This window comes from Salvelinus sp. IW2-2015, linkage group LG32, assembly GCF_002910315.2.
Source record: "Salvelinus sp. IW2-2015 linkage group LG32, ASM291031v2, whole genome shotgun sequence".
Classification (NCBI taxonomy): domain Eukaryota; kingdom Metazoa; phylum Chordata; class Actinopteri; order Salmoniformes; family Salmonidae; genus Salvelinus; species Salvelinus sp. IW2-2015.
In genome coordinates, this window is record NC_036871.1 from 3173901 (window position 1) to 3193114 (window position 19214).

At 41.6% G+C, this 19214-nt stretch overlaps 1 protein-coding gene across 2 annotated transcripts in view; it reads left to right on the plus strand.

Annotated features, from left to right (window-relative positions):
- Positions 1-19214, plus strand: part of LOC111956791 (anion exchange protein 2-like) — a 62434-nt gene that overhangs the window by 1577 nt on the left and 41643 nt on the right. For both annotated transcript variants that reach the window (XM_023977411.2, XM_023977412.2), the window contains exon 2: positions 12336-12506. In XM_023977411.2, the coding sequence (XP_023833179.1) occupies positions 12438-12506 (69 nt within the window). In that variant the 5' untranslated portion in view covers positions 12336-12437. The remainder of the gene's footprint in view (positions 1-12335; positions 12507-19214) is intronic.

Here is a 19214-nt window from a genome sequence, read left to right on the forward strand (position 1 = left end):
CTAATTTTAAGCATATTCTATAACGGCAAGATTTACTTAATACGGGCCCTGATGAAGATCCATCTTGGATCGAAACGTTGTTGCAAAATTGGTGGTAGAGGAATAYCCCATGGGTCTTTATGTGTCTCTACCTTATCATGACAATTTGTTTACCTTGGCATGTCTAGTGTCTTGCTGCTCTCGTGGGTCCCTAATAGTCAAAAAGAACACTGCATTGCATAACCATAATAATACAACCTTGGTGCTGCTAGTTAGCAACTTTGCCAGCAGGCAATAATTTACTTCTCCAGCCACTGTTCAGTACTGGACGTATGCAGCTGGTGCAGTCACTGGCTGTTCCAAGTGGCATAAGTGGCTCATGATGTTTCMGCATTCTTTCCATCACTGAGTGCTCAGCCAAGCTGAAAGTCAATGGAGGGGCATAGCAACTACAGCACTGTACGTGTGTGTTCGCACCTGCTTTTGTTTTTGGCCAAGGCATGGCATGTCCACACCGATATGTGTCCCAAATGGCATCCTATTCCCTATATAATGCACTACTTTTGACCAGAGAAGTGTGAGCCCTCGTCAAAAGTAGTGCACTATATAGGGAATAGGATGCCATTTGGTGCGCTGTCCAAGTAAATCTAGAGGGCACGCCAGGCCGGTCAGCTAGTTCTGATCAACTTTGACCAAACTAGGCATTGTCAATTACCCAAGATGGTGGGAATGACGTGTACTGCAGACCTTATGAGGTCATGACCTTTATTCCACACGCACTAGTGGTTGCAGACGCTAATGAAAACTCTATTTTGACAGGACAGGGATGGGAAATGGTGTAGACCAGGGAAACGCTTTGAATGAATGAAATTAAAGCCCCAAGATACTTTCTGAGAGTGGTCCTTATCTGCAACCATCAAAGCAGTTATGCTTTTCAATCCATTGAAGGAAATGTTGCGTGTCTTTGTTGCACCCATATTTAGGCCATTTTACATCAGGGCTCACAATCCGATCGTCTGCCCCAGAGTGCGTGAATATCAGATGTGGTTTGCTGCTGAGTCACTGTCCTCTGTTACCTTGAGTCATACCGGTAAACGAGAGGAGTTGGGGAGACGAGAGCAAAAAACAATTATTTAGCAGTTTTCCATTTCCACCTCTCTGATGTAGCCTACTCAGGTGTCATACATACTGAAATATATATGGTAGTTGAATATATAAGCTGATGTACTAGCTGATGTTCAAAAATAAGAAGGGGGTTCGCACACAACAGTTTTGTCCATTTTTGTGTTCGAATCACCCTTACATTTTTTTACTCCATTATTAATTGGTTGTATTCACCTACTTGCTTTTACTAAGTTTAAGGACAATTCCACAATAATGGAATTACGCTTTGACTCAGAGTTGTATGCCAAARAAAAAAACATTGATTTCAAAGTTTATCAAACTGTACAACTCTATGCATAAGGACTATTATGAACAATATACACAGAACGTTTCACAAAAACAGATTTAGTGGAAGAACTGTGCAGATGCGATCACGTTTAAATATCTTATTAAGATTCAATGATGTCAGCAGAAAGAATGGGGTGTCAGCTATGACATCACACCTTGAGTTTGATTTTTTATAATTTTGGTTATTGAACTACAGTAGGTGAAGTGGATTTATATCTGGTAATGGATTTACGGTAATGGAATAGTGTAACGGATGTGAAATGGCTAGCTAGTTAGCGGGTACGCGCTACTAGCATTTCAATCAGTTACGTCACTTGCTCTGAGACTTAAGTAGGGTTTCCCCTTGCTCTGCAAGGGCCGCGGCTTTTGTGGAGCGATGGGTAACGACGCTTCGTGGGTGTCAGTTGTTGATGTGTGCAGAGGGTCCCTGGTTCGCGCCCGTGTCGGGGCGAGGGGACTGTTTAAAGTTATACTGTTACAATAACACCATGGGTCCCTGAGCTGCACTATAGAGAAATGCATAATTATAGATATATAATTATATAATATATATATATATATATATATATATATATATAATCCCCCGGGGTATCCTGGAAGGATATTGATCTCATCCTATCAGTAGAGGATGCCTGGTTATTTAAATAAAATGCCTTCCTCACAATCTTAAATAAGCATGCCCCATTCAAGAAATTTAGAACCAGGAACAGATATAGCCCTTGGTTCTCTCCAGACCTGACTGCCCTTAACCAACACAAAAACATCCTATGGCGTTCTGCATTAGCATCGAACAGCCCCCATGATATGCAACTTTTCAGGGGAGCTAGAAACCAATATACACAGGCAGTTAGAAAAGCAAAGGCTAGCTTTTTCAAAGCAGAAATTTTCTTCCTGCAACACAAACTCAAAAAAGTTCTGGGACACTAAAGTCCATGGAGAGTAAGAACACCTCCTCCCAGCTGCCCACTGCACTGAGGATAGGAAACACTGTCACCACCGATAAATCCACTATAATTGAGAATTTCAACAAGCATTTTTCTACGGCTGGCCATGCTTTCCACCTGGCTACCCCTACCCCGGCCAACAGCACTGCACCCCCCACAGCAACTCGCCCAAGCCTTCCCCATGTCTCCTTCTCCCAAATCAAGTCAGCTGATGTTCTGAAAGAGCTGCAAAATCTGGACCTCTACAAATCAGCCGGGCTAGACAATCTGGACCCTTTCTTTCTAAAATGATCTGCCGAAATTGTTGCAACCCCCATTACTAGCCTGTTCAACCTCTCTTTCGTGTCGTCTGAGATTCCCAAAGATTGGAAAGCAGCTGCGGTCATCCCCCTCTTCAAAGGGGGGGACACTCTTGACCCAAACTGCTACAGACCTATATACTGTATATCCTACCCTGCCTTTCTAAGGTCTTCGAAAGCCAAGTCAACAAACAGATTACCGACCATTTCGAATCCCAACATACCTTCTCCGCTATGCAATCTGGTTTCAGAGCTGGTCATGGGTGCACCTCAGCCACGCTCAAGGTCCTAAACGGTATCTTAACCGCCATCGATAAGAAACAATACTGTGCAGCCGTATTCAATGACCTGGCCAAGGCTTTCGACTCTGTCAATCACCACATCCTCATCGGCAGACTCGATAGCCTTGGTTTCTCAAATGATTGCCTCGCCTGGTTCACCAACTACTTCTCTGAAAGAGTTCAGTATGTCAAATCGGAGGGCCTGTTGTCTGGGCTTCTGGCAGTCTCAATGGGGGTGCCACAGGGTTCAATTCTTGGACCGACTCTCTTCTCTTGGACCGACATCTCAATGATGTCGCTCTTGCTGCTGGTGATTCTCGGATCCACCTCTACGCAGACGACACCATTCTGTATACTTCTGGCCCTTCTTTGGACACTGTGTTAACAACCCTCCAGACGAGCTTCAATGCCATACAYCTCTCTTTCCGTGGCCTCCAATTGCTCTTAAATACAAGTAAAACTAAATGCATGCTCTTCAACCGATCACTGCCCGCACCTGCTCGCCCGTCAAGCATCACTACTCTGGACAACTACAAATACCTAGGTGTCTGGTTAGACTATAAACTCTCCTTCCAGACTCACATCAAACATCTCCAATCCAAAGTTAAATCTAGAATCGGCTTCCTATTTCGCAACAAAGCATCCTTCACTCATGCTGCCAAACATAACCTTGTAAAACTGACCATCCTACCGATCCTCGACTTCGGCGATGTCATTTACAAAATAGCCTCCAATACCCTACTGTATAAATTGGATGCAGTCTATCACAGTGCCATCCGTTTTGTCACCAAAGCCCCATATACTACCCACCACTGCGACCTGTACGCTCTCGTTGGCTGGCCCTTGCTTCATACTCGTTGCCAAACCCACTGGCTCCAGGTCATCTACAAGACCCTGCTAGGTAAATTCCCCCCTTATCTCAGCTCGCTAGTCACCATAGCAGCACCCACCTGTAGCACGCGCTCCAGCAGGTATATCTCTCTGGTCACCCCCAAACCAATTCTTCCTTTGGCCGCCTCTRCTTCCAGTTCTCTGCTGCCAATGACTGGAATGAACTACAAAAATCTCTGAAACTGGAAACACTTATCTCCTTCACTAGCTTTAAGCACCAGCTGTCAGAGCAGCTCACAGATTACTGCACCTGTACATATCCCATCTATAATTTAGCCCAAACAACTACCTCTCCCCCTACTGTATTTATTTATTTTGCTCCTTTGCACCCCATTATTTCTATCTCTACTTTGCACTTCCACTGCAAATCTACCATTCCAGTGTTTTACTTGCTATATTGTATTTCTTCGCTTCGCCACCATGGCCTTTTTTTTACCTTTATCTCCCTTATCTTACCTAATTTGCTCACATTGTATATAGACTCATTTTTCTACTGTATTATTGACTGTATGTTTGTTTTACTCCATGTGTAACTCTGTGTTGTTGTATGTGTCGAACTGCTTTGCTTTATCTTGGCCAGGTCGCAATTGTAAATGAGAACTAGTTCTCAACTTGCCTACGTGGTTAAATAAAGGTGAAATAAATAAAAATAAATATTAATATCATTCTCTTCATGGTGATCCTTGTATCCTGAATAGGTATACAAAGGTAGAAATATGCAATATCCCTCTTTTGCATATTTGTGTATTATTCTATTCTATTATTGTAATGAGCTCCGCCCCCAAACAAGACCACATTTGGTTGGTCCAGACCATACCAAATCTGAAACAATCAGACGTCCTTTGTTTCATAAGTTTTGACATCACATTACAGCACAGTCGAGTTCAATACAGAACAGTACAGCACAGGAAAGTGCAATACAGAACAGTACAGCACAGGAAAGTAGATATGTTCAGTACAGATGCATAAAACATCTTCAGTGTTTCACTTAAGGGTTTGCCATGAGGACTAATTTCCCCTTACCTAAGGGAATTGTTTAAGTGTGTGGCATATAGAGCCCATCTTACATTTCCTTAGGTAAGAGCAGAATTGAAGGGTTTTAAGGTAGTTTGAAGGCATGTACTGCAGAAAGTCTCTGGTTAACATGGAGATGACCTGATTCACTGACTGAATCACATTTTATTTTGGGAGATCACAAAATAGAACTTCTACATTCAAAACAGGAGAAAGAAATTGATTCAGAAGATCACAAATCATGTTTCTTTTAGTTACTTTATTTCTGAACTTGTTTTTATTACTTTCTAGCACTAGCATGCTAACTTAGAGTAGGTAGCTAGCCAGCTAGCTTTATAGCCATGGATTGTGCACCTTCCAATGTTTAGCTAAGTGGCTAGTTAGCTGGTGGATGTTTTCCTTTTGAAACCAGGGCAGAGGAAAACAACATTCACCTCCACAAATGCTGTTTACATTGATATCCATACTGAATGAAGCACTTAAGAGACCTCATGGGCACCCTTAACTTTTTCACTTCATTTTAAGTGGGAACTTCGCCAAAAAGTTTTGTGCAGCTGACTTAAAGTGAAGGAAATTTTAATGGAAAAGATAAGGGGAAAATGTACTTAAGATGCTTTATGCAACCGGTCCCAGTATAATAAAGTACATTATACAGTACTCTAGTGTACTGTACTGAACTCTACTGTACAGTACTGTACATTTCTTTACTGTACTGTACTGTTCTCTACTGTACTGTGCTCTCCAAACTTGTGAAACATAAACATCTATGATTGGTTCAGATTTGGTCCGGCCAGGGCGGATTGACCAAATGTCAACTACTTTTCAACGTCCATGGACGATCGGTGCTCAGTGTGAGGATGCTTGTTACGGTAAATGGAAAGAGGGTAGGTGGTATGTGTCATGGTAGGTGTCAGTAAGAGCTGGGAGAGGTGGCATTAACTGGAGAGGAAAGAGAGAGAGGGAGCAGCAGAGAGAGTGAGAGGGAGGGGTTTGTCCAGACTGTTTTAACAGCCTTGCTTTGACCACCAGAAGACAGAAAGAGAAAAGAAAGTTACGAGCTGAACATAACAGTATGCCAGTGGACGGGAGGACACTAACAGGACACTACTATGATTTCCCATTGTAGCCATTTCAATTGCACTAATCCCATTAGATTCTTCTATAATTCTGTTACTAATTTGGTAACAGGATTACGAGTTATAATCACGTAATAATTCATAAAGAAACGTGATATCAGTCAAAACACTAACTAATTGGTAGGTCTACCTTTACTTGTTACTTCTGTGAACTTTCATTATCCTCCCTCCTCATGAGGGAGAGTAATTAGAAAATATCTTACAGATACGTAGGTTTTTGGTAACGGAATTACAAGGCACAAAGCAGTGTTTCTTAAACGTACAGAAGGCAAACATGTATCCAAAACAAAATCTAATTGTTGTTGATATTAGTTAGCAGGGGTCTTAACTTCAACATTATTATTTGTTGATGTATTTATAATACCTTTTAAGACTTTCAAAGCCTGAAAAATGCATATATGCCTTAATTTCTCAAAAATATAGCCAGACTCTTAGCTTTCATTTGACACCCAATTTGACATGCTACTATGAACTCTACGATGGTGCCCATGGATCCTTCTAGATGGAAATGCCCTTAAGTGCAACATTACCTGCTTTCTTCAAGCTGATATACAGTACCAGTCAGAAGTTTGGACACGTCTACTCATTCAAGGGTTGCTCTTTATTTATACTATTTTCTACACTGTAGAATAATAGTGAAGACATCAAAATTATGAAATAACACACATGGAATCATGTAGTAACCAAAAAAGTGTCAAACAAATCAAAATATATTTGAGATTCTACAAAGTAGCCACCCTTTGCCTTGATGACAGCTTTGCACAATTGGCATTCTCTCAACCAGCTTCACCTGGAATGCTTTTCCAACAGTCTTGAAGGAGTTCCCACATATGCTGAGCACTTGTTGGCTGCTTTTCCTTCACTCTGCCGTCCAACTCATCCCAAACCATCTCAATTGGGTTGAGGTCGGGTGATTTGTGGAGGCCAGGTCATCTGATGCAGCACTCCATCACCCTCCTTCTTGGTCAAATAGCCCTTACACAGCCTGGAGGTGTGTTTTGGGTCATTGTCTTGTTGAAAAACAAATGATAGTCCCACTAAGCGCAAACCAGATGGGATGGRGTATCGCTGCAGAATGCTGTGGTAGCCATGCTGATTAAGTGTGTCTTGAATTCTAAATAAATCACTGACAGTGTCACCAGCAAAGCACCATCACACCTCCTCCTCCATGCTTCACGGTGGGAACCACACATGCGGAGATCATCTGTTAAACTACTCTGCGTCTCCCAAAGACAGGGCGGTTGGAACCAAACATCTCAAATTTGGACTCATCAGACCAAAGGACAGATTTCCACCAGTCTAATGTCCATTGCTCATGTTTTTTGGCCCAAGCAAGTCTCTTCTTATTATTGGCATCCTTTAGTAGTAGTTTCTTTGCAGCAATTTGACCACGAAGYCCTGATTCAGGCAGTCTCCTCTGAACAGTTGATGTTGAGATGTTACTTGGACTCTGTGAAGCATTTATTTGGGCTGCAATTTCTGAGGCTGGTAACTCTGAATTTATCCTCTTCCGTAGAGGTAACTCTGGGTCTTCCTTTCCTGTGGCGGTCCTCATGAGAGCCTGTTTCATCATAGCGCTTGATGATTTTTGCGACTGCACTTGAAGAAACTTCCAAAGTTCTTGAAATTTTCCTCATTGACTGACCTTAATGCCTTAAAGTAATGATGGATTATAATTTCTCTTATCTTATTTGAGCTGTTCTTGACATAATTTGGACTTGGTCTTTAACCAAATAGGGCTATATTCTGTATACCACCCCTACCTTGTCACAACACAACTGATTGGCTCAAACGCATTAAGAACGAAAGAAGTTCCACAAATTAACTTTTAACAAGGCACACCTGTTAATTGAAATGATTTCCAGGTGACTACCTCATGAAGCTGGTTGAGAGAATGCCAAGCGTGTGCAAAGCTGTCATCAAGGCAAAGGGTGGCTACTTTGAAGAATCTGAAATATAAAATATACGTTTCACACTTTTTTGATAACACATATGGAATCATATAGTCATTTCATAGTTTTGATGTCTTCACTGTTATTATAAAATGTAGAAAATGTAAAAATAAAGAAACATTTGAATGTGTAACTGTCTCAACTTTTGACTGGTACTGTATGGCAGAGCAGGGCAGATTGGCCAGCATGCATCGCGCCAATAGCGTTAACCCGCTTTGTGGGAATTGTAACATGGCTCATATAATGAGGGTTGCTACACTGCCCCATTCGAACACAATGGCCTTAGGGTTGCCATCCCACTTCTGACACCAATGTAGCTAATTTAGGGGGTAGTCCCAACCAGGACTCAAACCCGGGTGCAGCGACTGTCAAGCCAACACCTTTACACCAAGAGGTCTGAAACCTCTTGAGGTCGCTAGGTGTTGAGTTAAGGTCGCTACATCACCCCCCACGATTCTCTATATCAAGTCCCTCACGTGTGCACGCCTCTCCGATGGCCTCACGGGCACRATCACACTTCTGACACCAATGTAGCAAATGGCAGGACAGGAATGCGAACCCAGGTTGCTGGCTTGAAAGGCAAACACCCTARGCATAGTGCAAATAGGGTTAACCCACTTGGTAGGAATTGCAACGTGGCTCATATAGCGAGGATCACTACAGTATGTACTTTGAAGAGAGTGAAGTAAGGAAGTAAATGAACTGTAAGGAAAAAACACAGTGCARTCATAGCTATGACCTGAAAGAAGAAGGTCCGTCCTCTTGCGTTTCATGCCCTAAGATCTACAGTAGAGTAGCTCCTGGCCTACCACATWTCTTTAGAGTACCCATAACTTTCCCAAAACCGTATGGTCCGTTTTGGACAAAGTGCCAAAACTTTTATCAAGTCTGACCAAACAATATTAGTTAAGGTCTTCGAGCCATACGCTCACGAGTCACACGTTAACAATCACACTAATCTTTTCACACAAACATTTTTAACCCAGTAATCCCTAGTGGGTTTCCGAACGCTGACCTTGTAGCCTTTTAATAATCGTCCCACCACCTGCAGGTCCACCACAGATTTACCTTAACATACCACCGACCACTAAAACAACGACAACAAAGGCAAGAGTAGGTACGGCACCGTAATCTCACATATGCCTTTTGCCTTTCTCATCGTTGGCTGGCGAGTCATTGGTGCTGTTTTTCCACTAAGCGCTTTGATATGATTAAGCCCGTTGAATCGACGAGGGGTGTGGTGCTAGGGAAGAGGGTCATCACCAACGAGAACCATGGTCCCCCTTTGTGTAGACGTCTGCTCTCTAGGGCTTTATACAGTCGGAAATGGTAGTCAGAGATTTCACTTCAGTAAACGCTAGTATGGTAATTTGTGTAGTTTTAGGCTTAGTGCATTTTTTTGGTGACCTCACGATCCTGTCTAAAATAACAGCTGTTTTCAGTGGATTTTGAAAAGGTGTAAATAATCCCTGCTGTGCAGATTATACATTAGAAGCTTTGTGTATTGATATGGAAAGCTAATAAGGCATTTTCTGCTGGAACTTCTTGTGTTTCTTCTTTGGTGTTCTTCCAACTGTTTTTGTCCTAGGACAAGTATCGATTGGATATCAGGGAGAGATGGGTCATGATTGAGTCATCAGATGGATCTCTTCCACTTTAATGAAATGAAGGTTGAACTGAAAGAACCAACAACGTAATCAGAGACTGACATGCGCACGCACGCACACGCAGCTACTGCTTCTATATCTGGAAGTAATATTGAGATTTATGAGGTCCCCTAATTGCTCTCTTACATGTGCCCTATGTATATCTGTCTGTCTGTGTGTGTCTGCCCGCTTCTGTGTCCTTTGAGGGCTTTCAGCTTCACAAGTTTCACCGTAAGATGGACCACCAAAGACGAAACCATACCTCAAGCAACACTTTGTAGTGAGTGATGACAAAATCTCAACATGAATCTCCAATGAACTCCCCTGTGACCTCACACGATTCAGCACTATCTGTACTGTAGATCCACAATTCCCACCCCCACTCAAATATAATAATATGATTATCACATATCATACATATGCGTAATATAGGAGTATCATATCATTCCCAAACACACTCTTAGAAAAAAGGGTTCCAAAAGGGTTCTGCTGCTGTCCCTATAGGAGAACCCTTTTGGTTCCAGGTAGAACCCTTTTTGGTTCCAAGTAGAACTCTTTTGGGATCCATTTAGAACCCTCTGTGGAAAGGGTTCTTCTACATGGAACCTGAAAGGGTTCTACCTGGAACCAAAAGGAGTTATTCAAAGGGTTCTCCTATGAGGACAGTCGAAGAAATCTTTTTGGTTCTTTTTTTCTAAGAGTTCATGAAGTGTCATAGGATACCTCTAATGAACATCCTCCATCCCATTCCTCCTCCTCAGTTTGTGGCTGGAAATCAGAGGGAGGGCTTTGGGTGTTTTCCGAAGGCGGTGACATTGCAGCAGTGACCTTGTTGATGTAAACCACACTGACAGTCTCGTCCTGCAGTGGCGAGACTGGGGATATATTCCTTATCACTCATAGGGAGAGTAGTGTCCTCTCAGTTCAGTGCATGTAACGTCTGGAGGATGAGGAGAGGAAGCACCCTGTAGACTATTGAGATGCATCRGTGGAAATCAGAGGGAGATAAGGGTCCCATTTTGATTACACGAAAGTGAGAGAGAACGTCTTTATTTTAATATGCCTCTATGTAAATGTATACATTTAGAAATGCATATCCTTATTTTCAAATGTTAAACGAGACCAACATACTGTCAATACTTGGTCATATTTGACATATAATCACAAAAATGATAGGGAAAATGCTGAGCATGTCAATTCACTCACTGAAAAGGTTTGGGCTAGTGATTAGGGGTATTTCCAAGTGGACTCTGCCTACACAATATGGCAACAAAAAGCCCGTCCGATATGTTTCTTTGGGTCTGATACCGATTCCAATTTTGGGGGGGACAACTTACCAATACTGACATATCTGCCGATATACGGTTTTACAGTGGGMAAATGAAAAAGTGTAATTTTCCCACACTGAATTCTCCGAAATTGCCATCCAAAAGAGCAATTGTCCAATAACTATGCTTCAAATGTTCATTTCATACATTGTGAAAATGACATCATGAGAATGGCCACAAGTGTTCAGATAAGCATAAGATTAACTTWAAAAAAATATATATTTCTAGAATATCAATATCGGTTGAATTGATAATATAGGGTGAACTGATATCGGTCGGGTTCTAATGGCAACCCCACTATCTGACCACAGCCAGAACACAATCCGGCAACCCTGACTCTCAAGCCCTGCATTCAGATGTTCTGATGTCATTGAAGGGAATCCTTCAAGATATTCTCTAAGTATGTTGTCTAAATATCAGGTAGCAATCTGACGACCCTTACCCTCAACCCTGACCCTCACTGCTTCTAAAAAGAATACAGACTCATAATAACTGTAAATGTTATTCTCTGTAGACAAACACTATCCACTATCAGTGAAGCTCTCAGCTGTTTATGGGTGTTTATGAATGTTATCTAACTTCTATTAGATGAGGAGCAGTGCATAACCTACCAGGACTGGGTCAGTGTTATTGGGCTGGCGCCAATGTGACGTACTGGCTTCGCACCCGGGTCGGCTTTCCGCCAGAACACTGTTAGCCCACTGAGCTAAGTCTTAGCTGTTAGCCCACTGAGCTAAGTCTTAGCTGTTAGCCCACTGAGCTAAGCATTAGCTCGGAGATGTAATTGAAGTCTTCAGGTCTCAGGCAAGGTTACTTATCACGCAAGCAAGCCAGTGACCACTAATAGACCTCGGTAACACCAGCTGTGTTACAAGACACTGCCTGACCAGCTGAGTTGATTTGCTCGCTTGGAAAAAAGTGCATTAAAAAAAAGGGATTTTCCACCCTAAATTGGATGTTGTGGTCTTGCCAAGGTGGGTACATCGTAATCTCCTCTGAACCCTTCAGGACACAGCAATTCTTAGCAGTGTTTTCAGTGTTTTCAAGCCGTCACCCATGTTTTCATAAAAAAAATACTTCCGCTTTTAGCTAAACTCAGAGCTACAGTAGAGAAATTGATTGCTTTTGTGATTTGCCGTTGTTGTTCACTCACAAGGGATTGTCGATATGGTTAGGGCCAGGACTTTTCCCAGACCCTGAATCTTACCCTACTTTTTCCTGGTCTGGTGATGTGGCCCTAAATGTGTAAATGGCGTTGCCTATGTCGTTATTATGGACGTATAATCATCATGTAGGACGCACAATGAAATCACTAACCAAAAGATAATTTGGGTGATTTGACGTAACATTTGACCCAATTTACCAATAGTCACTTGACTAAGYCCAACAATACCATTCCTGTCCTTTTCGCAGGTTATGCTACCCAAAAGTCCTCCGTTGAGTAAGAAAGAGAGTGAAAAGGGCTAAGGACTGCYTCGCAACATACTGTCCTGACCTTGTGATCAGCACGGAGCCATGAGCAACCCTAAGGATGCCAGCGACGCAAATGTCGCCGCCAACACTATGGCCACAGCCACCTCAGCTGTGAGTTTAAACCTTACATCTATTTACTGTACATTAGTTATTCTATACACAGGTTCTATACACACAAAATGAGATATTTATTGATGTATTTATTTTTTTAAACATTTTTAAAACTTATTAGTCAGGTAATGCTTATATCCGTGGTTCTGTGGTTGCCATGGCGCTGTGAAGAAGCCTACCCATATGAAAAAATACCATTGGTAGGAATACTATAGTATTCACTGTAATGTTTTTACAGACTTTACTGTAGTCTGTAGTTTACTGTGTTTTTGCAGACTGAAGTCCGACAAAAAATGTCAGTGAATACTGTTGTATTTATTATATAAATAATGTAGTATTTTTTTGTTGAATATACTATAGTAGTATACTGTAGTATTTACTGTCGTTTTTTTTGTGTACATTACTGTAGTATTTTTAATAAAGTGTTTTGTTTTATTATCTTTAACATAGAAGTGTGAGGCTTTCTCCTTGAGGAAACCTAGTGGAGAAATACTAACAGATCAAGCAAATATTCCAGAACCTGTAGGTAGGTAGGACTGGGCTCTGAACAGAGAGTTCAGGGCTTCTGCTCTTTTSTATAATCACAGGGAACACAATATGGTCTATACTTGACATGTGGGTTTCTCACTTATGGTTGGCACAAATTGGGATGTGGAGGATGGGAATGGGCATGGTATATGCTAATTAAATTACTATATACTATAGTTAAAAAATTATGTTTTTGCTGACATTTCTGTAGCATTTACTAGTGTTTCTTTTGTGAATAATAATGTAGAATTTACTATAGTATACTACAAAATTCTATACTAAGTACTAAGTAAACATGATCGAGGGATACTACAGTGTGTAGTATTGAATACTACAGAAGTCTATAGTAAGTACTGTGCTATTCTATAGTAAACTGTAGTATTTCTTTATGTGGGATATATCATTAAATAATATCCCGATATGTAATTGTATCTGTAAATACTGTACATATAATTGAAGTGTTTTTTGTTGCATTTAAAAACAATGTACAAATGTATTGGTTTTATATAACCTGTTGTGAGTTGAGCTATATCTGGTGGTGACCTATGTAGTTGCAGAACTGACGATGGCAAGTTTACTTGGCTTGGTTAGCTATGGCTTGGTTAGCTATAGCTAGCTAGCTAGCTGGCATATGTAATTTGAATGATGCATCAACACAGAACCGGCTTTTTGTTCCACCTGCCCTGGCTTCTGGAAGGATTTGTACTGTGGTGTGAGGCGACGACAGAGGCTCGCCTCGTAGAAGGRTGTTCCTGATTACGAGGCCAAACTGGGGTGGTCTCTTGGGCGAAGGTGCCTAAGCATCATCCAGGTTGGTGCTACACATCCGGTGGTGYATGTTCCAGCCTACCTACATAGAAGGTGTAGCTGTGAGAGAGATGCCTGATGGAGAGCTCCGGGCCTGCCTGTCTGACGTGTCTCCTTCCCTGGCTGTACCATCAATGCCACCTCCACTCAAGCTACTCCTTTACTGAACTGCTCCCATAAACTGCCAGCCCCCTGAATTTGTTTTTATTTTGAGATTCTGTATGAAAAGTGCTARATAAAATACATCWTATTATTATTATTATATTGCACCAGAGGAAGCTGTAAAGCCAATTTAAAACTCTTCCAACYTATTTCAGGTAAACATARACTGTATACTACTCACACACTTTGTTAATATTTCATATTTGAAATATTTATTTGACTTCCTTACCACCCCACAAAATTTGTGAAGAAGTTGCAATAAAGGGAGAACCATGGACAGTAGTGATCGTTTGATTAACCTTCCAAATTAACAAAYTAGTAACAAATATTTTRCAAATCTTTAAATTGWATTTAGAGAAATATAATCTATATTGTTCTGTCATTAATTATGTCATTAGATGTTTAAATGATCACTTTACTTATCTTTATTTTTGGCGTTTCGGTGTGAAGTGTCAATCAGAGATATAATTGGAGGACTCCAGATGGATATAACTAATTTTAGTATAGACATTGCCATTGAGGGCTACCACCATTTAAAAGTAGTCAACTGGGTTGGGATTCCTATGTGTTGGGAGTGAATAGCCAATGATCAGAAAGCATTGTCTTCTTCAAATTGGTTTGTATTGGTTTGTAAACCAAAGACTAAGGTAATATCCAGGAGGCAAGACCAAGATTTATACCAGGACATTGGACCCAAGATCCAGACTCAGACCCAGTGAGTTGAGACCATGACAAGTTAAAGCCCGAATATATGTGGTCTTGAGTGGTCTCAAACCAAGACCACTAGATTAAGAGTCCATAGATCCTTTCTTCAATTGTAAGAAACTCATGTAGAGTAAACTGGAGCACAGTACAGTATAGTAGAGCACAGTACAGTACAGCAGGGCACAGTAGAGCAGAGTAGAGTACAGTACAGTTCAGTATAGCACATCATACATGTCTTTGTTTTGGCCAGATAGACTGAACTAAAATATAAACGGAACATGTAACAATTTTTAAGATTTTAGACTTAGTTACAGTTTATATAAGGAAATCAGTCAATTTAAATACATTAATTAGGCCCTAATTGGTGGATTTCACATGACTGGGAATACAGATATGCATCTGTTGGTCACAGATACCTTAAATTGAGGTGAAGGTGGCGGATTGAATGGCACGACATTGGGCCTCAGTATTTCCTCACGGTATCTTTGTGCATTCAAATTGCCATCGATTAAAATGCAATTGTGTTTGATGTTCGTAGCTTATGCCTGCCCATACCATAACTCCACTGCCACAATGGGGCATCTGTTCACAATGTTGACATCAGCAAATAGCTTGCCCAGACGACACCATCTGCCATCTGCCCGCTACAGTTGAAACCYGGATTCATCCGTGAAGAGCACACTTCTCTAGCGTGCCAGTGGCCATCAAAGGTGAGCATTTGCCRYCTGAKGTCACTCAKGACAGTCAGGTCAAGACCTTGGTGAAGARGACYAGCACGCAGATGMGCTTCCCTGAGACGGTTTCTGACAGWTTGTGCAGAAGTTCTTCAYTTYTGCAAACCCACAGTTTCYTCAGCTGTCCGGGTGGCTGGTCTCAGATGATCCCGCAGGTGAAGAAGCCGGATGCGGAGGCCCTGGGCTGGCGTGGTTACACGTGGTCTGCGGTTGTGAGGCCAGTTGAACGTACTACTTCTCTAAAACAATGTTGGAGGTGGCTTATGGTAGAGAAATTAACATTCAATTCTCTGGCAACTCTGGTGGACATTCTGCAGTCAGCATGCCAATTCCATGCTCCCTCAACTTGAGACATCTGTTGCATGTGTGTGTGTAACAAAACTGCAACATTTTAGTGGCCTTTTATTGTCCCAGTAAAAGTTGCACCTGTGTAATGATCATGCTTTTTAATGGTTTGGCCTACAAACTATTATGGAAATATGTGAACACGATGTGTTTCTCATTTTGCTCTACGGCCCCCACAAGTATCTTGGGGCTCGTATGAAGTTGGTACAGCCAATCTGCCAACTTCTGTCTGTAGCGTCCGAACAGTTTTGGGCTACACACTAATATGACAAACATGTACATGTCGGTTGTTTTGCTTAAGGATGCCCACAGGCCTCAAATGACTCGTCTGAAGGTCTCCAGTACCAGTTGAAAAATGTTATGGAAGTACAGTATACTGTATATGGAGTGCCACAAAGAACGGGTTTAAATACATGTGTGTGTGTAATCATATATATATATATTATACAAAACGTTTTAATGGTCATTAACTTGTTTTTCAACCACTCCACAAATTTCTTGTTAACAAACTATAGTTTTGGGCAGGTCGGTTAGTAACATATAGCGTCATAACCGCTCAGGGAGGAGACGCGTTCTGTCTCCTAGAGATGAACATACTTTGATGCGAAAATTGCAAATCAATCCCAGAAACAACAGCAAAGGACCTTGTGAAGATGCTGGAGGAAACCGGTAACAAAAAAGTATCTATATCCACAGTAAACGAGTCCTATAGTCGACATAACCTGAAAGGCCGCTCAGCAAGGAAGAAGCCACTGCTCCAAAACCGCCATAAAAAGCCAGACTACGGTTTAGCAAACTGCACATTGGGGACAAAGATTGTACTTTTTGGAGAAATGTCCTCTGGTCTGATGAAACAAAAAATGAACTGTTTGGCCATAATGACCATCGTTATGTTTGGAGGAAAAAGGGGGAGGCTTGCAAGCCGAAGAACACCATCCCCAACCGTGGAAGCACGGGGGTGGCAGCAGAGGGACTGGTGCACTTCACAAAATAGATGGCATCATGAGGCAGGAAAATTATGTGGATATATTGAAGCAACATCTCAAGACATCAGTCAGAAGTTAAAGTTTGGTCGCAAATGGGTCTCCCAAATGGACAATGACCCCATGCAATACTTCCAAAGGTGTGGAAAAATGGCTTAAGGACGACAAAATCAGGGTATTGGAGTGGCCATCAGAAAGCCCTGACCTCAATCCTATAGAAAATTTGTGGGCAGAACTGAAAAAGCGTGTGGCGAATCAAGGAGGCCTACAAACCTGACTCAGTTACACCAGCTCTGTCAGGAGGAATGGACCAAAATTCACCCAACATATTGTGGGAAGCTTGTGGAAGGCTACCCGAAATGTTTGACCCAAGTTAAACAATTTAAAGGCAATGCTACCAAATACTAATTGAGTGTATGTAAACTTCTGACCCACTGGGAATGTGAAGAAAGAAATAAAAGCTGAAAAATCATTCTCTCTACTATTATTCGGACATTTCACATTCTTAAAATAAGTGATGGTGATGGTTGCTGATAATGGGCCTCTGTACGCCTATGCAGATATTCCTTTAAACATCTGCAGTTTCCAGCTACAATGGTCATTTACAACATTAACAATGTCTACACTGTATTTCTGATCAATATTATGCTATTTTAATGGACAAAAATTTTACTTTTTTTTCCAAAAAGAAGGACATTTCTAAGTGACCCCAAACTTTTGAACGGTAGTTTGTATATATAAGCTCAGCAAAAAAAGAAACATCACTTTTTCAGGACCCTGTCTTTCAAAGATAATTCATAAAAATCCAAATAACTTCACAGATCTCACCAGACATCACCGGCAACAATGGCACAAACAGGACTGGCAAAAAGTGCTCTTCCCTGACAAGTCGCGGTTTTGGCTCACCAGGGGTGATGGTCGGATTCGCATTTATCGTCGAAGGAATGAGCGTTACGCCATGGAGCGGGACCGATTTGGAGGTGGAGGATCCGTCATGGTCTGGGGTGGTGTGTCACATCATCGGACTGAGCTTGTTGTCATTGCAGGCAATCTCAAAGCTGTGCCTTACAGGGAAGACATCCTGCTCCCTCATGTGGTACCCTTCCTTCAGGCTCATCCTGACATGACCCTCCAGCATGACAATGCCACCAGCCATACTGCTCGTTCTGTGTATGACTCCCTGCAAGACAGGAATGTCAGTGTTCTGCCGTGGCCAGCGAAGAGCCCGGATCTCAATCCCATTGAGCACATCTGGGAGGGTGAGGGCTAGGATGTCCGGGAACTTGCAGGTCGCTTGGTGGAAGAGTGGGGTAACATCTCACAGCAAGAACTGGCAAATCTGGTGCAGTCCATGAGGAGGAGATGCACTGCAGTACTTAATGCAGCTGGTGGCCACACCAGATACTGACTGCTACTTTTGATTTTGACCACCCCTTTGTTCAGGGACACATTATTCAGTTTCGGTTAATCACATGTCTGTGGAACTATTTCAGTTTGTCTCAGTTGTTGAATCTTATGTTCATACAAATATTTACACGTTAAGTTTGCTGAAAATAAACACAGTTGACAGTGAGAGGACGTTAATTTTTTTCCTGAGTTTACACTCAGCTTTATGATGCTGCCATTGACATGTGGGGTTGACCTGTTAAGAACGTGATATTGTTTACCGGTTGAAAGTACAATGCTTGGTTAAATACTGCCTATGACTCTGATCATTTTTTGATCTGTTAGTTTTAACATTGACCTGTGTAATAGGCATGTTTGAACGTTTGTTAATTTAGTAGAAGGCACATGAGTTCCCTATATATAAAATGTAGGAGTGATTTATATGGATGATATGTCTTTGCTGGTCCTGTAGTTTTGATACATCAATGGCCCTGGTACAATATATTAGCCATCCATTTGTTTTTGGTGGACATTTATATAGATATTGTCTGTGTGGTCAGTTCTGTTGCAGAATTGGTAAGTTGTAAAAAAAAAAAATGAAGGACTTTAAGCAAGTAAAATGTATGCCAGAAACATTTGTGAATACTCGAATTCCCTTTGGAATCTTAGGAAACTTACCACACCTCTTGCTCCATACATCAAAGGAAAAAGAATGTAAGCCGTCCAATAGGAACTCCTTGGCTGAGGTCAAGGTTGGCCGAGGTAAACAAAAATCTGCACTGTTGTTGATATCAGGCATGCCAAAACTGTCAGTCATGTAGAAGTACCAAGCAACAGAGTRTTCCCTGTAATAAAGAAAGCAGAAGATGCAAAAGCTTCCCAATGTCCGCCAAATACCTTAATTTTTAAGTGGGAGAACTTGCACAATTGGTGGCTGACTAAATACTTTTTTGCCCCACTGTCCATCAAAGGAAAAAAATGAAGCCGTCCAATAGGAACTCCTTGGCTGGAGGTAAACAAAAATCTGCACTGTTGTTGATATCAGGCATGCCAAAACT